The 25956-nt window shown below is 37.7% G+C and overlaps 1 protein-coding gene across 1 annotated transcript in view; it reads right to left on the bottom strand.

Moving 5' to 3' along the window:
- The window catches only part of LOC128491389 (collagen alpha-1(VII) chain-like), a 118786-nt gene that overhangs the window by 24140 nt on the left and 68690 nt on the right, over nucleotides 1-25956 (bottom strand). The window contains exons 76-89 of the mRNA XM_053463713.1: nucleotides 25508-25567; nucleotides 23482-23607; nucleotides 22668-22739; nucleotides 21591-21626; nucleotides 20899-20958; nucleotides 16376-16420; nucleotides 13916-13951; nucleotides 10762-10797; nucleotides 9767-9823; nucleotides 8094-8165; nucleotides 7863-7934; nucleotides 7480-7515; nucleotides 3755-3835; nucleotides 910-963 (exon numbers count right to left, since the gene is read on the bottom strand). Of these exons, the coding sequence (XP_053319688.1) occupies nucleotides 910-963; nucleotides 3755-3835; nucleotides 7480-7515; nucleotides 7863-7934; nucleotides 8094-8165; nucleotides 9767-9823; nucleotides 10762-10797; nucleotides 13916-13951; nucleotides 16376-16420; nucleotides 20899-20958; nucleotides 21591-21626; nucleotides 22668-22739; nucleotides 23482-23607; nucleotides 25508-25567 (843 nt within the window). The remainder of the gene's footprint in view (nucleotides 1-909; nucleotides 964-3754; nucleotides 3836-7479; nucleotides 7516-7862; nucleotides 7935-8093; nucleotides 8166-9766; nucleotides 9824-10761; nucleotides 10798-13915; nucleotides 13952-16375; nucleotides 16421-20898; nucleotides 20959-21590; nucleotides 21627-22667; nucleotides 22740-23481; nucleotides 23608-25507; nucleotides 25568-25956) is intronic.

Raw genomic sequence — 25956 nt, 5'->3', positions numbered from 1 at the left:
GGAGGCAGAGTGGCACATAGGGGGTCAAAAGGCATACCATGGGGCACAGTGGCATATAGAGGGTTAAAAGGCATATCATGGGCCACAGTGCCATATTGGAGTGGCAAGCCTGGGGGCAGATGTGCGTAACTGGGGGACAGGTTGGAAAATACAAGAAATAAAAACAAAAAAAATATTTTTCTCAATCATAGCTTTTATTAAAAAAAATAGTTTACATGAATTAACATTTACTGGTAAAACTTTTTTCCTTTGGGGTCGTCTTATATTCAGGCTTTTTCTTTTTTTCCTAAGTTAATATTCAGATTTTGGGGGGTCGTCTTATAATCAGGGTCGTCTTATAATCGAGCAAATACGGTAATACAGGTGTATGACCTTGGTTCTTATGGCCTTGATTGTGCTTCTGCCATGAGAACAGATCACTCAGAGCCTGATTTGCTGCACATTCTGGTTTTCAGGCTAATATTTACTAAGTAACTCTGGAATCTGCATGCCCCAGCTTTACAACCAATACTGGGAATAACATATTTTTGTTTAACCCCTTAATGACAAAGCCCATACATGTACGGGCTCAAAATGCATTGTTTTCAATGGGTTTAGGGACCGCCCATTGTTCTTAAAGGGTTAAGACGGAACTGAGGCTCAACTAATCTTGAGCGAGCTAGCATTCCCGCACCACCCAGGCAGCCATCTTAAAATGCTTCAACAACCAGCAATATTTAGGTAAGTATAACTTCATTTCTATAAATTTGATGGTTACTTCACTAGCACATTTATCAGCAGTGGACCCTATCATATACACTTTTTCGGATAGCATGTACACCTTAACTTCTTTTACTCATATTTCTATTACATGGGTGTGTTTTTTATGCACATAGGAGAGGTTAAATTGTCTGTGCTGGAATGCATCACCTTTTCTCCTCTTTGGCCAGTGTACCCCGAAGATCCAGTATCCCCCTTTTCACCCTAAAAATAGGGAATAAAACACTGGTAGTTATTAGAATTTTAACAAGATACACTTTCAATCCATCTGTAGTATAGTGAAACCCAGCAGTCTATTTCATATAATTATATATGTCATGCTACAAATTACTGCTGCCCATAAAGCAGTGTTAAAAGTGCTGTAGGGTACATTCTTAAAGTTGACAATTTTAGCAGCATTAATTATAAAGTGGTGAATTAAAAAAAAATGTTAGGGAGGGCCCAAAATTCCTCAAAACAAAATGCAGCCATCTTGTGAGAAAGAGAAGAGTAATTGAAATTCTACTTGCATTGGCATTGTTCACTGACATTTCTGGCGCATTAACAGTCGGTTTAGTGGGAAACGGTTGGAATTCTTTTACGGTAGATGCTTACCCTTTAGCATCTACTCATACTAATAAATATATATAATAAATATATGTACTGTGTGTAAAAAGTTCATTCGGTGCTCAAGAATACAACTAAAATTATAGCTAGAATTAATAAAATTATGAATCCATTCATTAATGTTTACAGCCATTTTTGTAGCCTTCCTGACTCCAATATGACATTTTTTTTAGTGGAATGCTTCAATACCAATATGAATAGTTGTATGAACTGAGAAGTTAGTAACTACTCTTCTTATAGAGATAAAAACCTGGTACCATTTTCCAAGTTTCAACTGGGTTATTCCAGAGAATACTTTTTTTATAGGCCAAGTAACTCCTCTATAAGATCTTCCATTAATTGGTCAATAGAATCATTTATCTATTTCGTATATTTAGATCCCAGTTAAACAGAGCTTTTGTCATGTTAAATTATAGGAACCCCCATTTCACCAGTGAATCTAAAAGCTCTATACTGTTGAATGCTTCTATACAGCTTACTCTTCTAGTAAACGGCTTTTAGTTTAAATAGTATTTAATAAACAATAAAAGGTTATAAAGATTTGAAGTTTTCTCTGCAAAGTATTATAATGCAATGTTTACTGAAAGCCTCCAAGGATGTGCAATGAGACAGGAAGATGCATGACAGAACAGTTGAGATCTGAAAAAGAAGCAGCTAGAGAGGTAATTAGCAGGAGAAGTGAACCAAATATCTCAATATCACAGATTTAGAATTCCCCAGCTATCCCCCAGAATGTCTAGTTCACACGAAAGCAATCAAAGCACATTTAGCTAAACCAGACTTTAGCCGGGCAAAAATAAAAAAGCAGAACAAAATATATGCTAATTTGCGACCACAGTGTGTTTTTCTGTCAGTTATTGTCAGTTGACAAACTCTGATTTACGTGTGTTTTGTCTTTTTTTTTTTAACCCTGTTCAAAGGAAATAACCTATGGTCTAATTTGAAGGAACACACTGATTTGCTGTGTCCCATGCATCCATTGTTTATATATATATATATATATATAATATATATATATAAAGGGTGGGGTGGACTGTTGGATGAGGTGTCTAATCCTTGGCACCACTTTTTTCTTGGATAAAGTAGGATAAAGATGACCCTTTTTCCATGATTCTTGCTCTGCTGCTTTGCTGCGTGTTCACTTACTAGGTCTTCTCCTAACACGTTCTCCCCTGGGATCAGGATTTAATACAGAGCCATTGGCATACTAGCCTCCTAGGCAGGCAAAATGCCATCACACAAAAAAGAGCAGGTCTACGTGACCATGCAAAGTAGGAACGTTATGAAGGAGGGCCACGAAGCTCCCCAATTTCCCCCCCAAATGTCACAATCCACTGTCATAGTTACTTAATTTGCCAACAATAAAATTCAGACAGCACTGGCTTATAAAAACATGCAGGGTGTTAATACCCACTACTTTACTTAACTGTAAATTAAGGAGTTCCACTTATTGTGGCCAACTATTAGGCATACTCACTGAGGTAACCTGGTCAAATGTAAAATACATTTTTTCAATCTCAGAGGGCACACACCAAAATATATTTTGATTTCACATAACCTTCTCTGCACTACCTTTTAAATATCTCACTGCAGGATATTAAATGACACAGTAACCTTTAGTTAGTTAGAGCTCTCTGGTTAGCAAGATGTAGGGGCTAAATGACACAGTAACTTTAGTTAGAACTCTATGGTTAGCAAGGCCAAGTGACAGATAGGAGATACTGTGAAATGTGACAGCATAGTACTGGCTATTACTTGTTTTAAAGATTAGTGCTGACCATTGAGATGCCACATTCTCCCCAAAATCCATTTCCTTCCTGAAGATAAAGAGGCAACTAATATTTAGAATACTTTCACCAGGCTATAGGCATATATCAGGACCCTCTCCTGTCCAGTTGTCAGCAATCACTTAAAAGCCTTTCCTCTTATTTATTTGGGATCTTGGGGTTTTATTTGCATGATGGAAGGGACTTGCTTCCAGAAGCTTCCAATAGAATCCTCAAAAGTAAATATATATATATATAAATATAAAGACATGGTTGAATTAGTTTGGTGTGGAAGAACTGGACCATCCTGCACAGAGCCCTGACCACAACTCAATTGCAATTGAATTGTTCACATTATAGGTCACGTTAAAGGTGGAAAAAGTTCTGACATGATTTATCTTTGTCTCATTCTTTAACATTACAAGAACCTGGCATTTTAACAGGGGTGTATATCCACTGTAGCAGTGAACCTGAAGTATTATTGCTAGGTCCTAACATTTTGACTGTTTCAAATATACCACTATGAATGGAGATTTTTTGCTGGCTCAGAAAAACATCTTAGAACCTTATGTCTGAGAGTCAGTTTTTAAAATACCATTTCTGAAGTTCTAAGTAGTGCTTACCGGAACTCCTTTTTGCCCTTGAAGTCCTCGGTCACCTTTTAAGCCTTTCAGTCCGTTTCTCCCATCAAGTCCTGCTGAACCCTGGTGGGGACAATTATGTTAGGAATTTGGAAACTGTGGGCATTGATTGTTACAAGCCCTCTAGTACAAAGTGAGTGAGAGAGTGAGCAATCTCCAGCTCGAGAGTAGAAATATATCACAATTATTTTTAGCAAATTCACTATGCTTGTAACCGATAAGGAAAACATAAAGATTGGTGGGGCACATGACTCCTACGAATATCAAGTTAATAAAATAAATAAATATCCCAGGGTTTCGATAAAATAAAAAAAATCATTATAGACATGCTACATGAGAGACACATATGTCTCAATATTAATTCTCACTCCTGCCAAGCCTTCATTGGTATCAATAACTCGGAGACACACTGTAGAAAAAACAATATTTATTAGAGTTGGGGCAATATGATTGCTGTTTGAAATTGTTTTGCTAGGCAACTGTGATTTCTTGGCGCTCATTAGTCACATAACCATACCTGGTAACTTCCCAGGGCTGGGGCTGCCCAGAGCTCTCCTCTGTGGCTTCATCAAGGATTGGAACTAACCATGCATGGGGCAGGACTAGTCCCAGATAGCCTTTAGTGTTTGGTGTAGTAGGTGGGACATAGGCATGGTCAAATGCTGCTCCTCTGCCCAAAGGACAATGATCTGGGGAGTTCCCAGGGATGCACAGGACAACCCATAAAATGCCATACTGAGACATAACCAATATTGGTTATGATTAGTATTGCCTTCAAACTAACTTGTTGAGGATGATGGGGTTTATTTCCTTCCATTGTCTTACATTGTAAAGAAAAGTTTACTTGAGAAAACTTATATCCTCTAGTGTGGATGCATGGACTGTAATTGAAGTAACATAAGAATGTTATGACAAAATACCGATTACATGAATATGGGGGAGATGGCTCATGATCCTTAGAGATGATGAATAAGAGGCACTTATTGCGGCTTTTTCAATCAATTCTCAGAAGGCAAAGAATCTGTGATTATACAAAGGGGAAGAAAAATGATTTCCATATTGATAATCCATTACTGCTTTTAAGTACTTCTCAAACAGAATTGCTGTATTATTTACCAAAATATACTAGCAATGAAGATGCTTAAATATGGAAGCATTTAAAGAAAATCAAAAGTGTGACTCCAGCTAAACCACAACACCAGCTACAGCTTTAATAAAAGATTAACACCTTGTTTACTAAACTAGAATGGTTGCCTCATGATAGATACTTCACAAGAATCTTGAAGGGATAAATGGCAGTTTAGTTTTTAATACATACACAGATGTGTTTAGCAGTGATGCAGGAACTTTGATATTTTATATTCCTGAAAATGTTCCTCCAACCATTCTGGATATATGTTAACTCAATATAATTTGAACCTGGTACAACGATGGTCAATAAAATGCTTGCAATGCCAAGCTACAATGATGTAATTAATGGGGTGGCTAGGAATACAATTGCAACAGATTTTCACTTCTATGGAATGCAACAGATTTTTAGTCCACTGTCTGTCCTTCTGGTGCTCCAAAAAAGTTATTTTGTACCTATTTAAATTGCGGTGAAAAGTGACAGTATGATGTCAAATTGTGGTAACTCCAATCAGTGATCGAGTGGAACCATGTAAATGAGCAAGGAAACTGTCACAAGGTGACCACATATAATTTTTTTTACTTTAATGGCAGTCATCTGTGCATGTGTACTAACAGAATGATTTACATACATATCAAAATATACTCCCCAGTTTTCAGTGGCTCAACCAGACAGTGAATGTTGTAGTAGTTCTTTCCCACTTTTTAACATGAAAATAAAGGGGCCCCCTGGACCAGTAAGGAAGGGGGACATGACTGCTGGCCTAGGCCTAATGGCTTGTCAGTGTCCCCTGTCCTTATTGGCTGTTCCTTGCAACTTTGTTGCAGGACCTATGGGTTATAGGAAGGTGAAGCCTTCCTGGAGCTGCCACAGCACCTGTGATTGTCCCGCCCTCCCACCCATTGGTTCATCTGTCAGGTCAGGTTGTTTTTTCTTGTTTTCTGTCTCTCTGTTTTTTATTGTCACAGCAGCGGTGTTGTTCCCCCCCTGGCCAGCGCTTATGAGTTCGTTATCTGGAATTTGCCCTACGGGCTTGGGGAGGCGTGTCCTGAAGACGGCTGATGGCATCGGATGGACTAGGACTCTTGGTGCACGTGGTACAATAACCGCCTATCGGGCCCAAAAGGTTCGGTAGCTGGCGGGTCGTTTAAGTATATAATTATGTCATTTATTGGTTTATGTTCTGCTGGACAATAAAGGGGGGGAATTGTAATAAAGCTGTGGCCTATGCCCTACCCACTACAATTGTGTCTTGTTTCTTATTTTGGGTATTGGGTGGGTATTTGCTTTGGGCTATAGGCCTAAGCAGTCATGTGCATGTTCATGTGAATGTGCGTGACATCCTTACCTTGAACTACACAAAGACTGTGGAGGATTAGATACACCTTTATTGCATTGTCCCAGAAGAAGATTTCGCTGGTATGAGGGACAATTACCTCCCAATAAGGTAAAACTTCCTTATATTACATATTAGCCTCCGACTCCTTGCTTTAACACCTACTTGCTCGTTTGATGAATCCCTTTATGTATTTAAAAGTTTATCTCATATCCTGTGTGGACAGTTGTCAGACATTTAAAACATAACCCTCCAATATGCAGCATGAACAGCAAGAACTTGCTGTTTGCATCCAAATTAACCGCTCCACATTTACAATTTGACCATATATGTGCTTTTTATTAGTCCTATTTGAAAAGAACAGTATCTTAAAAGTATTGCCCCCAAAAAACACTGAAATATTTACCTATATATAAACTTGTGAAACATTGATTTAACCACCAAACTTTGCTGATTTTGTAATGATTAGTTTTTAGAGGTTGTAAAAAGATTGCATGATTTCCTCACGAGTAATCTTGAAAGGATTCAGCCTTCTGTGCACGTAAGAGGATAGTACTTAATGTATATTTAATTTTTTCCATTGAGATTTAGAGTAACAAAGTACAGGACAATAAAAGCAGCTAAAAGCACCAGTAAAAAGGCAATTAGTGATTCACAACTGAAATAGCATTGCTCTTTGGAAAACACAACAAACGAAGGTGGAAAGAATACTCGGTGGACAACGTCAGAATTCTAATTTGGTTCTGAAATAAAAAAAAATACTAAAAAAATAGTAGTTCGTTTTTTAACAAAATCATTGCATGATGTATTTAACTTGTTAGTTTGACACGTTTTAACAAATGTTGTAGAAGTGCTGTTGAAGCTATTAAAAGTATTGTCTCTTAGGGTTGAGATGAAGATGAGTTTGACCTAAAATAGCAGTTAAAAATATGGTGGTACTATAGCAAGATTGAAAATCCGAGCTTGGTGTGAAGCACCAGACACATAACCTACAATTAATGATGAAACTATGAGGTAAAGCGCTACGTGTTAAAGTCGGTGGTTATTAGTAATTATCAGTGATTCTGGTGCAATGTTACTGACCTAAGGCAGGCAGCCAGCCAGGAAGTTGGAAAGTACCCTAGTAGGCCAACCAAGCCCTGTACTTGAGAATTTTACCCCACACATGATGTGGTCGTCAATTACATTGCATAATGGAAAAGACATTTCATGTTCAACAATATAGAGTTTATTTTTACTTACTGTCCTTCCTGGAAGTCCTGGTTCTCCCAGCTCCCCCTGCTCAGAGAATAAAGAAAACTGCTAAAGCATAATAGTCCATCATCTTTTTGGGACGCTATTTTATAATCAACTAAATCATTGGCATATATTTTAAGGAAAACAGCATTACATTTAGCTAACTTTACTATATTACAAAAATGTATTTGCCTTGGTTACATAACATGGAGTAATTATGTTGGTAAACTATCTTACTACTAGTTACTTGTCACCTACCTAGCACCTGTAGTATAATGCCTTCCTCACGGTGAGCTTAGTATAATTGTAAAATAGAAGCAACCATGGGCATACATATTGGAGGCAAAAGTACATATAAACTAAAAATAACATAAATGTAAACTACTGACCTTCTGTCCTACAGGACCACGAGCACCAAACAGTCCCATAGATCCCTTAGAACCAGCTTCACCTTTAACACCCTTAATTAAGAACAATGTCACGTTAACCTGTGCATTGTATAATATAGCACTATAAATTTATGGCAAGAACATATTTCATTACTAAAATCATATTTCACTACCTAGGATCGGAATATATGAATTCATTATTGAACCATATTATAGATTGGAGACAAGTACCTTTTCACCTGTTGGCCCGTCTTCCCCTTTCTCTCCTTTGTCTCCATCAAAGCCTGGGTGACCTCGGTCCCCCTGCGAAGATAAATGTCATGAGTAACTCAACAGACGCTGGTGTATGTTAACATATTCGATGCAAGATCATCTGTTGTCTGTTATAATTTTCTTATTAAGTTCAATAAAGAGTTAGCATGTAAAGAACGGTGTCTTCATCATACATCTCCTGGTGACATAGGGACAACCAGGCTAACAACAAATGTCTCCATATCTGAGATAAACTATCAATGGTTGTAGTTGAAAGACATTGGTGCCTTTCCTGGCGACCTTGCCAGTAATTTGCATGTGCGGCAGATTTTTTTGAGAATGGGACAACAAAATATGTATGAAACCCAAGAACAAGAAATGTTGAGTAACAGCTTAAAATTGGATGATCTGTTATCTTTTATGGTTCAGAAAATCAACCCTCAGGGTAAGCAGAAACAGATTGGCCCCTTTACCTCTTCTTTCTATTCTACACTGTGTATATAATTAGAAGCAAATGCATGAAATAGTTAATTATTTTTCTTGTTAAGCTCTTCCAGTTAGCTATAATTGGGAATCACCATTTTTTAATTCTTATCTATTAACACAATAAAGAAGAATGTCATGTTTATAACATTGCTCTTCATTTTCATAGTAATTGCTTACACACAGCAGCTGAAATGTCTTTTGCCAAATTATCAGCCGTATGCTTACTTCTTCGAAGAAATAACAATACTTTATAAGATTACAGCCAGTTTTCTTTACATGTTTGTAGATTTGTATTTAATTCCTCTTCTGTGGAGCTTACAATTTAAATATACACTCAATACTTCATATGCAGTTTAATTCATGCACAAGTGAAGTCTTCACATAAACCTTTTTTCTTTTGTTCAACCGTGTCTCTGTGTTAGGGATAATTAGTGCCAGCCAGCTCCAGCTTCAGCTCTGGCTTGGGCAAGACTTCCAGGGGGTCTAATGAGACCCCCGCACACATACCCAGACAGCACTCCTATCGATGCAATTGCTTTCCTGCCAGAGATTGTTTGCTTTTAGCAGGCAAATTTGGCATCGGAAACACTACGCTGTTGCTCTGATGTTTAGGAGCTAAGTGCTTCTTATTATTTTTTTACAAAGTTATGAATGCAGAGTGGACTACAACACCTTAAAGCAGCAAGGGTGATTTCATCCATTTGTTCTTGTTCCACCTTCTACCCCAATGGTTTGTGCTGATCTCTCAGTTGAACATTTTAAATGGGTGAGCTGTAAAAGCCTACACACTTCTCATGTAGATATTCATACCAACTGAGTTATCCAGGTATTTGATAACTGGATACACATTTGAATATGAGCTTACACGTGTGTCCAAAATATTAAGCAAAAGCCTTGTTATTATTTAACATATCTATAAGTAGGTTCGAGAATTCTAGAATTCCCAACTACTATCTGGCGTGTTCTGCACTGTGCACATCTTTATACATAGTGTACATACACCAATCCAAAAATGGGTTATTATAAAAAATAGTTTATAATAACTTAGCCAGTGATTAACAGTAAGGGGAGTATTATCAGTAACAACATTTATAGCAGTTGCCTTTTTATGGCAAACACTTGTTCGCAACACATAAGTTCTCCTCAAAAACAATTTAATATCTTACTGGATCTCCTTTGTTTCCTTTATAGCCTGGAGTCCCATAAATAGTCATAGGATCCCCCTGAATATAAAAAAATATATAATAAACATATACAATGAGAGTCTGTCAGTCATTTTGATGGTCAAAGTTAGTTGATATGTATAGTCATATAGAACAGTTTGTAACTTTAGAGGGCAAGACCCATAAAAAATCACCTAGAACATAAAATACAGTGCTATGTACAGAAATGTAGGTTAGCTTGGTTTTATTTCATTTTGCTCCTTTATCTGCAGACTGGAGGATGTTCTTTAAGCGGGGAAGATCATCCAAAATATCAAATGATTCATTCCAAAACTACACAGAGCTAATTCATTATGGTAATGTTAATGAAGACCATTCGGTTTGCAAACCTATTGGTGCAGGGTGACATGTGGTTGTAGGAATAGGATAGGGTTAATTTAACTAGCAATAGCGCAAGTTCAGTTCGAAAACTCTGGTTGCGCTCCTGCTGCTCGATTTGCGTGAGGTTTTTTGCCTGCGCTGCGTCATTGGCAGGAATTGCCCAAGGTCAACTGTTCACTGATCTGTTGAGTCTGGTGAGCAGCAGAAAGCAGGAGAGCATCGGGTGGCAAGGAAGAGCTGCTGAATATGTGACAACCCAACAAAAAGTAATGGTCAAAATGTTTTGTATACAATTTAAAAAAGTTTTTTTTTTAACAAAAATATGTTGTGGCTTTTATTGGGGTGAAAGTTGCTCTCCTACTGAAAGTTTTGGTGCTCTACGTGTGGACCAAAAACTGTGAAATGTTGCGACCACATGTACAGTTAAACCCTTTCCTCCATAGACTTTTATTAGTCAGTAGGTCCAGCTAGGTTATTGAGACCTTGTATTGTTTACCACAATATGACAAAGAGCCAGGCTGTTAGTATTGTAAACTGGGCTACACTAACATAGCTAGAGCATTTTCATTTTATTTATTATTTTTATTTTGTACTCAAACTTGAACCAAATATTTTACCCTTTCTCCTTTAAATCCAGGAAGTCCTCGGTCACCCTGCAAGATGGAAGATAAAAATGATAAAGGAAGGTGATAGATTTTCATGTATATACCTGAGACATTAAGATCAAAGAGACTCTGAAATAGAAGGATTTTAGATCATTTTGGTACCCAGCGAGTACACTGTAAATTCTAGTTTTTCTGTAGTCCGACATTGCTGGTAACAATGTGATTTGAAAGAATTAAATAGAATGAGGGTTTTTATAAAGGTGGTGCCCTAAGGCGTAACCAATAGAAATGAACTTCACAGGTAAGAGTTTATATTTTGTTTCTTTGTATATACTAAAAATAGATCTAAAGATTATTGGAAAGTTTACTATACCCCGCAGCCTAACTAACAAAGAATGCACGTTAAAGTACTTTAATATGCACCTTTTACCTATAGAAATAAAAATCTAAGAGAAGCTGCAGTGCATAGCCCCCTTTTGTGGTCTACATTTCACATCACATTTGGCTGCTTGGTCATCAAGAGCTTCCATGCAACAACAACAAAGAGAAATCATTGATTCCAAAGCTCTTTTTAAATTATATATAACAGCACAATGCCTAAACCAGTGAACAAATCAATATAACAACGATATTCCGTTTGGACTTAATATGCACATAAGTCTCAATTACATTTTTACAAGCAACATTTTTTACTGACATATCAAATTGTAAGATCTTTATTTACTGGAGCTTGTCTATTTACTTTGATCTATGATAAATAAATTAATGGGGTGGAATAACCATACGAAACAGGAAAATAAGATGACATACGCTCAAAGTAAGATTCTAGTACACGCATGTTGTTGACTTTCATCCCTAAACAAAGATGAAAACGTTAATTAAGGTAAAGTGGGTGCATTGAGAAAGGGACATACATTGCTGAAGTGTTTGATATTCAGCTTTTTGTGTATCATTTACTAAATACGGGTGACACTAGTGCGCCTTAGGATGCATGGGACCTTCTGTTTTTTTTCTCATTTGAATCACTGTTACACAAAGGGCCAGTGATTATACTTGTGCACACACTGCATGCTGCGAAGAATTAGATTTTCATTGTGAGGACACTCTCTTTTATTTTTAGGTTTATTTAATGGAATAATCTAAAAAATTTGATATTTAAGAAAAAGGAAGGATCCGCTATACAAACTTCAACTGAATTGTGTTTACCTTCTATTCAGTACTACTGCATAACATATACTATACCAATTAAAAAGCCTTTCCTGTAAGATGGGTGCACGATTATCAGAAGTGTTTTTGTATTTGCACCAACCAGTACAATTTTTTGGTTTAATTGTTTAGGTTTCCTTATCCAGGGTTATCTTGAAGATTGTAAAATTGTAAACAAAAAAAAAAAAACGAACAATGGTTACTGCTTCACCACTAATGAGATGACGTTTGCTAATCCTTTTGAAAGAGTTAATTAGAAGACAAACTGCAGACCAGTTAAACCCAGGCTGAGCTCAGCATGAAGGAGAATTATATAGAAATGTGTAGAAAACTGTACTTGAAGGGCTTAATGACACTCCATATACTGGTGCTAATATAATCAGAGTTACAGGGGTAATGGTATATGTTAACTCTTTCACTATGAAAACCGTTTCCAATATGTTTGGGTTAGTGTTACTTTATTGTTTATATTTGCTTGCCAATATATACTGTAAGTTTCAGCAAGGCATGCATATTACTGTAGTAATAAGATATAAGGAGCTTAAGGGAGTCTAGGTATCTTTTTCTATACAAATATCATAGTGCAGTTATATTCCTCCAGGTTACATGCATTTGGAGAGGACTAACCTTGCGTTCTCAACAAGCACTACTTATTGCTTTATGATTAACGCTAAACCCCTTTTAAGGTCTAGCCGCTAGGTTGTGCGGTAATACTTTTATTTTATCTTCAGGTAGCTATAGTGCCTAAGATCAGGGTGGTGGTGAAAGGGTAGAACCGTTTCAGTGGGCTATTCCACAATTGAACCTGCCCTAACACTAAATATACCTTCCCAATGTTTAAGAAGAAACCTTCTCCAATCTTAAAGGATGCCCCTGTGTTGTCTGGAAAGTATGGTTAAAAAAAGAGATTTGTATCGGCCTTGAACAATATCATGTCCCCATGAGGATGTCTTTTCTCCAGAAAACAGAAACCCAGTACATTTTAACATTTCAAAAAAAAAAATATGATCCATACTTATCCCATATATTGCAATATAGTTAATAATAAAATATATCTGAGTTTTAATAATATCAGAAATTGACAGTAATATCAGAAATTGACTAAAAATAAATGCAGGATAAACAAACATTATAATTTACCATTTCACATATTCCCATTTGCTAAATTCTAGTATGTATCTTAGTAGATCTTTGTTAAGTTGCTTATAGAAGTGGTTAATACTACTGTACATCTCAAGCTATTGTGGTAACCATAGAAACTATGTGTTTATTTTTTTCCTGCAAACTCTTCAAGGTAGCAAATTTCTCCCCATTTAACTTTGGACCTTATATATAACTAAGTGTTTTATAAATTAGAGAAGAAATTGTTGAGGATTTTATTTTTATTCTAGTGAGTTCAATTTAGCGCCAGTGATTTTATGTTCACAGGTTGCGTGGCAATGACGTTAATAAATTGGCTGTGGCCTTTTCAGCCCACATTTGGTGTCTGTGTTTTATTTGGGGGGTTATGGGGGATGACATAGCCCAAGAGTCAAGGCTACCCCTGTCATGTGTGTCATTGTATAGCGGTAGAGTACGACGTATGATGTTAGCATGTTTTTAAGTATATAGTGTTAGCATGTGTAAGGGGATGTAAGATGATGCTGTTAGTATGTGTGCGTATTAATTTATTGTGTTAGAGTGTGTGTTAGCGTATGGTGCTAGCATGAATGTGTGTGTAAAGAAATACAGCACACTACCATCACTTACCCTAGGCTCACCACCTGACTTCATATTTCTTAACAAAGCAGCATCATATTTTGTTTTACAGTAAATCTCACTTGGCAGTCATGTATATAAATCTTCAAGCACTTTTCACAGTTGCAAATGCTACCTTATAATTCACCATGCATTAACTATTTCTAACTTAACAAAAATAGCTCATTGTAGCTTTGTATGCTAAGTGTTAAAATGCACTTACTCTGTCACCTTTCATTCCTTGAAATCCTTTGGGACCCTTAAAAAAATGAGAAAGTGTATATACTTTAAACCATCACATGATGTAGTTAATATATGGAGTGATCAGATGACAGTAAAGGTATCAAGCATTGAACGCATCATCCTCAAACGCTTTAAATAATAAAATATTGAATCTTTTACACAAAGGAGGATACAACCTGTTTTTAATTAATTTATCTCCTGTGATTTTCAGAATGGATTTAAAAAAAGTAAACAAAAGACCATTCCCTGTTTCAAAGTGCGTATCACCAACCAAAGATACAGGAATACTACACATGATTCATAATCTTTAATTAAACAGACCGTAGTTTACTACGCTCAGGAAATGCGTGTTTCATACAAGCTAGCAGGGACAAATGTTAAGAAAGGAGTCCTTAAGAAGTATTTTTAGATTATTTACAAGTTAGGCTTTCTCCCAATGTATAATATGCATGGAATAAAAAAGAAAAAACAAGTGATATACCAATGAAGGACAAATTTAGATCTCTGCACAGTGATAATGTGTTATGCACCGGAGGCTATGCTTGTTATTTAGCAGGTATTCTATTCATAATGTATGACTAGTCCATAAAGACATATTCGTAACAGCTAGTATAGCAGGGGTTACATTGTCATTAAATTATATTAGTGTTCACTGTGCATTAGAGCTGGAAAAAAACTTGAGTGTCAAGGGTTAATTAGATGACAAATATTTAAAGATGAATTGGACAAAAAGAGTTTATGTGAAGCAAGAAAGAAGTTGTTATGGAAACTGCAAACATCCAGAATGTGATGAGGATGGACAGGAGGGGAAGATTCTGTAATTACAGTACACTGCTGGCATGTTATCATAACGAGACAAGGCATTAATAAAAGAATTATCTGTAAATGAAATTAAAGTTCACAGTCTTGGATTGGATATGACTTAATGCTTTTAGCACCAAAAAAAATAAAAACAATTCAGTCTCATGCAGATGGTACCCTCACTGACCCCAATCCAGTTACGTACCATTATTAGACCATTGCACTAAACACATACATATTATAATTAATGTTTTACACCAGCACGTAATCAATGTAGTATGGCTCTTATACTCCCCCCTCTGAAAATACTACCTCCCCCTTAAAATCTGTCTGGTCATTTTGATTTGCTAACCTGGGGAGGGGGTGATTGGCTAATCATCTGGTAGGAACCTGCAACAGCCAGACATTTGTAATTGGGAACTGGCCAAACTGCATTTTGAGTTGAATAAACAGAGTATTGAGTAACCCACCTACAAATGATTGAACCTTTCACAAGCGGAAGTTTTACTGCTTAGACCCTTAACATTTATTCATAGAGTTTTAACATAGGAGTAGACTTTATGTATTTTGTACTATACATACCATATAAATGTATCTCCCCACTAACTTGCATGTTTGCGCAATGATTTTAAAAGTCTTTATAAAATTGGCTCAAATCTATGTATATTGGTGGCTTCTAGCTGTTTCTCTGCTACAACTTTAATACGTTATAAGTAGACTTGTGCATTTGTATACGGGCGAACATGAAAACGAACACAAAGGGTGTGGCGGAAGAACTCCCTGCTGGTAACCAACAGAGTCGTTTGTAAAGACCTTTAACTCCTGGAGCAGGGACTGGTGTCCCCAGGAGTTTCATCATCAAGAGTTAAAGGTCCGTACGAGCCACTTTACTGGTCGCCAGCAGGGAGCTTCTTCATTGGTTGATGACAGAGGAGCTCCCTGCCAGCGACCAATGGCGTTGCTCGTACGGACCTTTAAAATCCGTTACCGCTTTAACCACGTATTAAACTATTTAAAAAAAATTAGGAAAAAAACCGAACACGAAGAACCGATAAAAACGGGAACGGGCTAATATTCGTGGAATACGAAGATTTTCTTCTCTCTGTTCACTTTGGCAAGCCCAATTCAACCAACTCGGAGAGAGGTTGTGCCTGGAGGATCCACCCTTTTGCTGAAGTTCACCGGGAAGGCCATGCCCACGTAGAGGTGGACAAAGAAAACACGAAGAGCAACAGACGAAGAAAGAAGACAAAAGAAAGAAGCCGTGCAACAGGGAAGCAGTTGGTGGAAAAGGTAGGGAGACATTCAGAGAGAGCATGATAGAGAGTGAATGAGCCTGGAAGAGAACGTGAATGAGAGTGTGAAAGAGCGTGGGTGTGAGAAAGTCTGAAAGAGCATGAAAGAGTAAATTGAGGGTGGATGAGAGCGAATCTTGTTTCTGAATGTCCTGCATTTTTTGTCTAAACCAAAAGGACAGGAAAAATAATTCGTTGTCCGAAAACAAATGGACCAAAAACAAAACAAAAAATAAGTTTGAATAGTTTTTGGTCTATTTATATATGAGTAATGTTAAAAAAACATCAAGTATGTAAAAATATAATTGTAAGTTTTTTGGTTTTTTTGTATGTGTTGCTCTTACCATAATTCCTACAGGGCCTTTCATTCCTGGGACTCCATTATCCCCCTGGAAAAACACAAAAAGCATAGTTTTTACCAAAAAAGATTAATTGCTATGTACATAATATAAGATAATGTACATAGCATTATCCTTATAATATAAGATAATACAAAGTATTTATTAAATTACATTTTTATTTCGCAAATTTTGTAGCACTTTTACAACAGATAAGAGCAAACCTAGATAACCATAAAATGGGCAAAATAAAATATAAACAACAAATATCATTATTTAAACATACTGATATGCTCTTGGGAGTTTACAGTCTATTAGGAAGTAGAGATGAAATGAGGCAAAAAGTCCAAGACTGGTTAGACAAGAATTACTTAATTGTAGTGAAGGTCATGTGGAGAAGTCAGTGGCCTGGAGATATTGGTGGTCAAACCTGGAGAGTTCCCAGGTATGGAGGTATTGAAAACAATGCATTTTGAGCAATCATACTTTTTATTAAATATGAAAAATAGTTTACATGAGAATTAATATTTACTAGTAAAACTTTTCTTATAGGGTAGTCTTATATTCAGGCTTTCTTCTTTTCCTAAATTAATATTCAAATTTGGGGGTTGTCTTATAATCAGGGTCATCTTATAATCGAGCAAATACAGGGCTAAATATATTAATATGAACTTTCCTAGGACTTATGGGTGTTTTTAAGCAGAACCCATTACAAATTGGATCAAGCACATGGAAACAACGGTCATGTGTGCACTTTGTGTCCCTAAAAAAATATCCAGTCAGGGCACAGCGTATATTAGACTCGTGCATTTGTTTTCCTACAAACTTTATTTTTAGCGAAAATTGCATGTTTTGTGCGTTTGTACAAATCAACGAAAACTATGGTGATCTCTGATGAAACCAGCAAAAACCAATTGTAAAAATGATGAAAATTTGTTTGGTTTTCTTAGATTCGTTGCCATGTGTAGTCACCATTTGTCGGGTTTAGTAGTCGGCAAGTATGCAAGGCTGGAGACGTGGGTGAATCAAAAGCGAGGTACCGATAGGGATGAGACGTAGACGAAGTCAGGATAAGCAGAGGTCAGTTCAGGCAGCTAAGGTTCAGACACGATAAGGCAAGCGAAGGGTCAATATCCAATGAAACAACGATAAGGAAGCACTGATGTATATACGTAGGGAGCACAGTATATCTGAGCAATGAGTGAACTAAAGGACACAGATTTATAGGAAGGAGGGAGGGATACTCCCTCTGATGTCAAGATTAACCTGATTCTATACACCTGTGAATATTGCAGACTGTGCCTTTAAGAAGAGGATTTGTATGCGTGCGCGCCACTAGAGGGCGTGCGAGAGACGGAACGTGTTCTCCGTCTCTGTTGGGACGGCCCTGCTGTTGTGTTCCGGCCGTCCTGGGGATCATAATGCTGGGAAGAAGATCGCTGCACCGTCAACGCCGGGGAGTGAGCGGGTCTGCCACGTCGGACCCCTCTTCGCCCGTCGCCATATCGGCGGCATGGGTCAGAAGGAGGACGCGGCATGGGACCAAGGTGAGTACCGCGGCGGGGACCTGACACTATTACAAGCCATTTTGGCACCATTACAAGCCATTTTTGTGCTCGTTGATGAAGTAAAGTGGGAAGGACTGTGTGCGGGAAGGTACATATCAATAACTGATAGGTAGAAGTACCCCAAAAAATGGGGGTGGTCTTTATTGATGTTATGGCTGTGATTGATGGGTCAAACAACCTTTGGGAGTTTTTTATTACTTTTGTTACTCTGGCCAATCAACATTTAAAAGGGGAAGGGACAAGCATTAGAGGTATAAGTGTTAGTGATGGGAAGTTCGGATCATTAAAGTGAATCGGATCATTTCGATTCGTTCACTGAAATGATCCGATTCATGATCCGGATCTTCGGATCACTCAGTGTGAGATCCGGATCATTGTAAGATCCAGATCTTTGAACGACTCTCTGCCTTCATTGGTATTCTAATCATTCAGAGAATATCACCATACTGTTATAAATAATACATTAATAATCACTGCCCCCACTATTTACATTCCCCTTTACCTGCAACTGCACCTTAAGCTAACTTTATTAAATTAATTAAATTAACCCTCACCATTAAATTAACCCTAAACACCCCATCAACCATGACTGCCCCTAAAATTAACCCTTAACACCCCATCAACCATGACTGCCCCTAAGATTAACCCTTAACACCCCATTAAGCATAACTGCCCCCAAATTAACCCTAAACACCCCATTAAGCATAACTGCCCCCAAATTAACCCTAAACACCTCATTAAGCATAAATGCCCCTAAATTAACACTAAAGACCCCATTAAGCATAACTGCCCCCAAATTAACCCTAAACACCTCATTAAGCATAACTGCCCCTAAATTAACACTAAAGACCCCATTAAGCATAACTACCCCCAAATTAACCCTAAACACCTCATTAAGCATAACTGCCCCTAAATTAACACTAAAGACCCCATTAAGCATAACTGCCCCCAAATTAACCCTAAACACCTCATTAAGCATAACTGCCCCTAAATTATCCCTAAACACCCCATTAAGCATAACTGCCCCCAAATTAACCCTAAACACCTCATTAAGCATAACTGCCCCTAAATTATCCCTAAACACCCCATTAAGCATAACTGCCCCTAAATTAACACTAAAGACCCCATCAACCATACCAATTTATTAGGTAATTTATCTGGAGTACATGCAATTAATTTAGGGGCAGTTATGGTTAATGGAGTATTTAGGGTTAATTTCAGGGGCCGTTATGGTTAATGGGGTCTTTAGGGTTAATTTCAGGGGCCATTATGGTTAATGAAATCTTTACGGTTTTCCAGTGGGGCAGTTATGGTTGATGGGGTATAAGGGTTAATTTTATGCTGATGACTGAGGGTTAATTTAATTAATTTAATAAAGTTAACTGTAGGTGCAGTTATAGGTAAAGGGGGGGCAAACTCAGGGGAATCTAAATCCTGGGGGCAGTGTGAACATTATTAATGTATTTATTTATAAAAGTATGGTATCAGTAATATTCTCTGAAAGATTCGGATCCTTGTAAGATCCGGATCCCTGTAAGATTCGAATCATTCGACTCTTCGGATCATTCGACTCTTCGGATCATTCGACTCTTCGGATCATTCGACTCTTCGAACGACTCTCTGACTCTATGAGTCATCGTTCCTGTGTGAATTAATGAGCTGTAACCTGACCCCAGAGTCTGTGTCTGAGTGCTCTGCAGATGACTCACAGCTCTAGGATCAGGTTACAGCTGCATGATTCACAGACTGAACCGCTACAAATGAATCGTTCAGTCTAGTGAACCGATTCATCCGGATCACTAAAAAGAACCGGATCAAATGAACGATTCGTTCATGATCCGGACATCACTAATAAGTGTGCTGACGCCATTTTAACTTGTCGGTAGCAGCAGTTACAGAGTGATGGGTGTTGGAGTGTGGGACAGCGACAGTTAGTTTAGCAGAGGCCGAGATTAATGCCCCTTGCTCATATACAATACTGCAAGTTAATTCATAGTTTATTTTAGTGCAGAAAATGTACTGTTTATATGGAGGATTGGAGACGCTGTAGTTTAGTTGATTAACATTTATGCTACCAGCCAAGCCTGTAATTGATGTGCCAGTGTCTGTCTGCCTAGGCCCAGTGCTTTACTACTACTGCTGCTGCGCCTCTTTGACTGTCCTAACAATGGGGGAAGCTTTTTAACCTCTCTTTCCTCATTCTTCCATCCTGTCTTTTTCTCTTCTCGTCTGTCTTCTCTCCCCTCCGTTTTTTTCATCTCTCATTTTCTCTAGTCTTTCCTATTGTCTATCCTCTCCAACCTCCTCTGGTAAACCAAAAATTTTAGCTGACACCAGTAAACTGATAATCATAGCCAAATCCCAAACCATGCTTTTGATACACCTCCAGATGCAACCTTTAAAAGTGTCCAGGAAAAGGCTGGCAAAACATTGCATTCTTAAATGCAAAACAAAACCGAGCCATTTAAACACTGCATCCTATTTAATATGTATAGGCGCTTGCAAAGACTTCTGGTATTGTGCTGGCAAATCTGACATGGCTTACAAGCTACACAATGCTACTTCATTTAATTTCACTTGAATTGATTGATGCTGTATTATATTAGGGCATTTAATTAAAATGTGTGTTTTAATGGTTAATACACTTGATATCAAAACTATAGTAATGTGGTCTGTGGAGACACTTTGTTTACACATTATAAATGTCTACCACCATCTAGTGGATTCAAATGAGTATTATTTAAACACGCCGATACTGTATTCATAGCACTCAGGTATTTAGACAAATATAGTAAATGTGACCATAGAAGAGTATAATATTAATGTAGAGTATAATAATTGTATTATATTTTGCTGTTGATTAAATGACAACTCCTTGTTCAATGAAAATCAAAATCAAACTATTTAAAATGCTGAGAATAAGAGACTGTGTTTAATTACTAAATCCTCTATATTACTTACTCTGAGACCTGGGAGTCCACGGGGACCTCTAGGACCAGGCTCACCCACAACAGCTTCTCCCTGCAAAATAAAATCATTCCAAATATTAGAAACTCAAGCAGCAATGATCTGATATATTGTTCAATTTTTTTGGGGGGTACAAAGTAAAAAGTTCAGTATTAAAATCTAGCTATTATTGTCTAACAATAAGGTTTGGTCATTGAGTTCCCATTCAAATTAATGGGAGCAGCAGCAACCAACTAGACGTATGGTAGCTGAACAATGATGTTCAACTAAGAAACATGTAATTGGCTGCTGCTTCTCCCATTCATTTAAAATTGAATCTCAGCTGTTGTTGACATCCACTGGAGTGCTATAGAGTATGTGCAGGAAGTGTACCCAAGTATACTTCATGGTTTCTGTAGGGATAGCCAAAATAGAAGTTACAACAAAAGAATAATTAAAGAATACATTGGCATATATATGCAAAATGAACTCCACAATTTTGGACATTATACTAGTATTAATAGTGATTGATTTGAACAGAGTTAATCATGAGATTCTTACTAAATTCTTAATAATAACCGTTTAACAAAATAGGGAATAGTATTATTAAATGTTTTACATCTTATCAACGACTTTATGCAAAATAACATAATTTTGGACTAATGTAAATAAAGCTAAGCGTATGATAGAATAATATGCAATCTCACCTTCTCACCCTTGATGCCTATCGGCCCATGTTTTCCCTAAAATAATAAATCATTAATTATTATTTTGAATATATATAAATTAGTAATAAAAGAAGAGAGAAATGCTATTGTTCAGCTAGATTTGGTGCTGATTAAGATAACCTTCTTGCACTTTAGATGTCTCTTCTTAGTTGATCTTATTTGCACTGGTGTAAGGGAGGTCCCCACATTGCGAGGGACCCACTGTTCAGTGAAAGCCCCTACATCAGCAGCTCTTGGTCTCTGGGCTTCACTGAGGTCAGTAAAATGTGATATATTTTCCTGGGTTCAGACAAATGCAGCATATGAGAAGCGTGAGGGACCTGCTGGACTTCCCCCTTCTCAGCCAACATAGGTATAGGTATGTGTGTGAGTACGTTACTGTGTGTAAGTATGTCAGGGTTTGTAAGTTAATATGTTACTGTGTGTATGTTAGCGTGTGTGTAAGTATTTTGCTGTCTGTAAGTTTCCTATACAAAAACAACATCAAAACAGTTAATATTCTCGGAATAACAACTTTTTCTACACTTCCTTTCTGTATAAATGTATGCGCTACTTAAACTTACTCTGAGTTACAGATTGCAGATATAAAAAATTATTCATTGTTCTTATTAGATGTAATCGGTAAATCAGGCGCATTAGTTAAAGGTAAACTTGTGCACTTCTCCTACAAGAACGGCTCAGTGGGCCAAGTAAGGTCCTTGCATAGTAAAGTCAGTGTGATGACATGTTCAATTCAACTGCAAACTCCAATCCCAGTTGAACTAAATGATATTTTTTTTAGAAGAAGTTAACTTGTAAATATCTGGCAGTTCCTCAACTACATTTCAAATATAGAACATATTGACGGATATCTTGTTTAGCTTCCAGGGCTAAACCTTTGGTGACTGCAGTATGTTATGTCAGCCTAGGACTTCAGTCTTTATCAGTATAGACAATAGAACTAGTAGTTTTCAAAGCCCTTCAAAGATGCAGTCTTTGGTAGACTTAGCCGGTTAAAGAACCCATGTTTGTGACAGACTTGGCTGATCCCCAGTACCACCTGCTATGATTATTTACCTCTTTCCCATGAAGTCCAGGTGAACCAGGTGGTCCAGCGCTTCCATTTTTCCCCCTTTTACCTCGTTCACCCTGCAAACAGGAAACATGCATATTTTCTCCATTCTGAATGTTAAGTTAAAGTTGCAGTTCACATAAACAAGTAATAAAGAGAGGGCCCCTTCTAAACCGGTAGGAGTAGACAGGAACAAGGGGTCGCAGGGGTCCCCTAAATGCACGGACCTCATTGCAGCTGAAACCCCTGTAGTTCCGCGCCGAGGCACACCCTGGCTTAGCAAACTTCGATAAGGGGGTCTAACGAGAATTCCATATGCATTCATTTCAATGGGAGCACTTTTCTGCCACTGATTGGAGTGGCAGAAATCGTCACACCACAAAAGAGAAGGGGAGCTGTAGATTTTCCATGAGCTAAGTAATTTTTTAAGTCTTAAAGAATGAATATACATTTTTGGTAAGACTTCTTGTCTTTTAATGTCCAGAAATTGGACAAGTCAGTATACTATTTGATCAACACCTTTAAATACTAAAAAATTAAAATAAAAAAGGCATGTTTGGACAACAAACCAAATATACTAGTACAATGTTAGCAGACCTTTACCCGCTGACTATCATTCGCACACCTGCTTTAGTTTATGTCAGATGTGTTAACATGAGGGAAATAAATAGGCTAATTTCAGCTTTCGGAGTTTTGTGCAGCAGGAAGATCTAAACAGGAGATAGGGAAGGTATGGACCAACTGTTTACTACAACAAAGGATTCAAGCTTGGAATAGGAGACATGGCTACATAAATGAGTCTAAATACATTTTACTTACTGCAGGTCCAGGAGGACCAGGAAATCCAGTCTGGCCTCTCTCACCCTGAGATCCTGAAATGCCTGGGTTACCTTGGATCCCCTGGATTCCCTGTACCCCAGGGGGTCCTGAATCTCCTGGTTCCCCCTGTGAGAAGCAAAACCAAAGGGATTATCATTGTTTATTGGTACATGGTTACATAACATAAAGTTAAAGTTTTAGTGATCACTTTACTTTCCAAATAAACACACAAAATGCAAGTTAACTTAGTGCTTCCCAAATAGGGCGATACCGCCCCCTGGGGGTGCTGGAACGATCAAGGTAGATTTCTACTCTGCTATAAACCTTGCCTCATATTGTAATATTTAGAATGGAATTGTTATGGTATATCCTACATTAATAACTTCAGGTTCATCAATGTTATTACCAACTTAGAGCTGCTTGATTCCATTGTCCATGTAACTGTGAAATAACACAGGCACTCCTTAGTGTATATTCCATTCCCGTCATGTTTACTGTGATTGCGTGGAGCATACCATCACCCAACAGCACAGCATGAAAATATAATAATGATTTTACATGCTAACTATAAACATGCTATGTGCTGTGAAGCCTGTGTGACCCCAGTGCCTGGTCCTTGTGCAGTGTTTTGGAGGATGTTCTCTTCTGAGAACTGTCACTTATAAGTGGTTTTGATATCTGGGGGCAGGTAAGATGCTTCGTTAACCCTTCTTGTGCCATGGAATAGGTTAATACATGTATCTCCATGACACAGGGTTTTGGGAAAAGCACTATTCAGAAGGAAGTGCTAACCACAGGCATGCATGTATTAGACACAGCTGTAAGTTATCTGAAGGCTTTCTGTTGCTAGGTACTATGCTTGATTCTGTGTTTCTGGTCCTGATATTCTCTGGTTTCTTTTTTTGTCACGTTGGACTTTTGTTGTCAGCCCTGAATATTATTTTGCCTCCTTCCCTTTTGTGTCTATTTTTCTAAAATACAGTGGAGAACTTGTTCCTTGTGGGTTCCTCCTTTGGGTACAAGCATACCACCCAACATTTCAAAATGTGACACTTTTTAACAAAAATGTAATCTTGTGGAACTCACCAATACAAGCAATTGCACTTGAAAGTGTCACGCTTGCATCGCCACTTAAAACATGCTTTATTTTTGTCAGCACAATCATGCATCAGCACAGACATCTAATGAGAATGTTGTTTCTATAACCTACCAAAGGTAACCTACCAGTAGAAGAAACAAAGATACCAGTGTCACAGGACACTGTGACTAGAATGCAATACAAACACGTACAGTTGATAGTGATGGTTCCCCACCACATATATCAGAGGTAGGAGTAGAGGAGAAGAAGGGAAAGAAGCCTGAGTCTGTGGCATTCAGAAGCTGGGAGTGAAACTTATCAGGCTTTAGAGATGGCCTGGACCATGGAGGTAGCTACATGCTCCTCTATGAGTGGCAGCAGTTCCCACGTGGTCTCCAGTGGTGCAATAATACAAATGGATGCTACATGGTGTTCATCAAAGCAGCCAGTGACTGAAGGGAGTGGTAGTAGACCCACCAAATATCCAAGCCAGGACAGAAGACTGACATGACAGGTGCTGCTAATGTCTTTCCCACCCTTACAGCCAAGCAAGGGGAGTGTTCCAATTCTACTCTTCTAAAATAAAACAACTCTAAGTAACAAACAAAAGAACTGACAAGGTAAATTGGACCTTTGTGACTCTTGCTCTGGCACCTGCTCTATTACAATACAGACTCTTGAACAGAGGCCTGCTTTGACACTGTTTTCTGAAACAGGACTCTGCCTGCAGAAATTTGGACAGAGGCCTGTTTTTCCTAGAATATTAAAATACATGATTTTTTCAAATTAATAGACCCTGAGATTTTTCAAATGTGTCAATCAAATGACGGTAATATCGGTCCTCATGAAAACCAAGAGATTCCGATCTTTCATCCTGAGATTAGAGCAAAAACCCTGAGAACTAGGTGCAAAACTTGAGAATTCCCAGACATGAGTATTATGCTTTACCTTATATCCTGGGGGTCCAGGCTGACCCACTGGGCCTCTGTGTCCCACTCCAGGTTCACCCTAAAATGACAGAAAGTAAACATAAGTGCAGAAATCTAAATAGATGTACATACTAAAAAAGCTATGGGAATTTCCCACACCATGCCCATCAGGACACTACTAAATGTTGAAGTAATGTCATATTTTCTAATTTAATATCCCCTTAAGGACAATGGGCGGTCCCTAAATCCATTGAAAACAATGCATGTACGGGCTTTGTCATTAAGGGGTTAAAGATGCATACAGATTATTTATGTCAACATATATTGTAAATTGTGGTTCACTAAATTTTGTTGGCTAATCCATGCACCAAGATTCTGAAGGACAGATTCTATGACAAAAATTAAAACCAGACCTTCTCATAATTCTTATGGTTGTTTAAAATAAAAGGTAGAAGGACTGCTTCCATG

Source organism: Spea bombifrons, chromosome 4 (assembly GCF_027358695.1).
Source record: "Spea bombifrons isolate aSpeBom1 chromosome 4, aSpeBom1.2.pri, whole genome shotgun sequence".
NCBI classification, from domain to species: Eukaryota; Metazoa; Chordata; class Amphibia; order Anura; family Pelobatidae; genus Spea; species Spea bombifrons.
The sequence above is the reverse complement of the archived record's forward strand: the minus strand, read 5'-3'. Positions and strand labels throughout refer to the sequence as shown.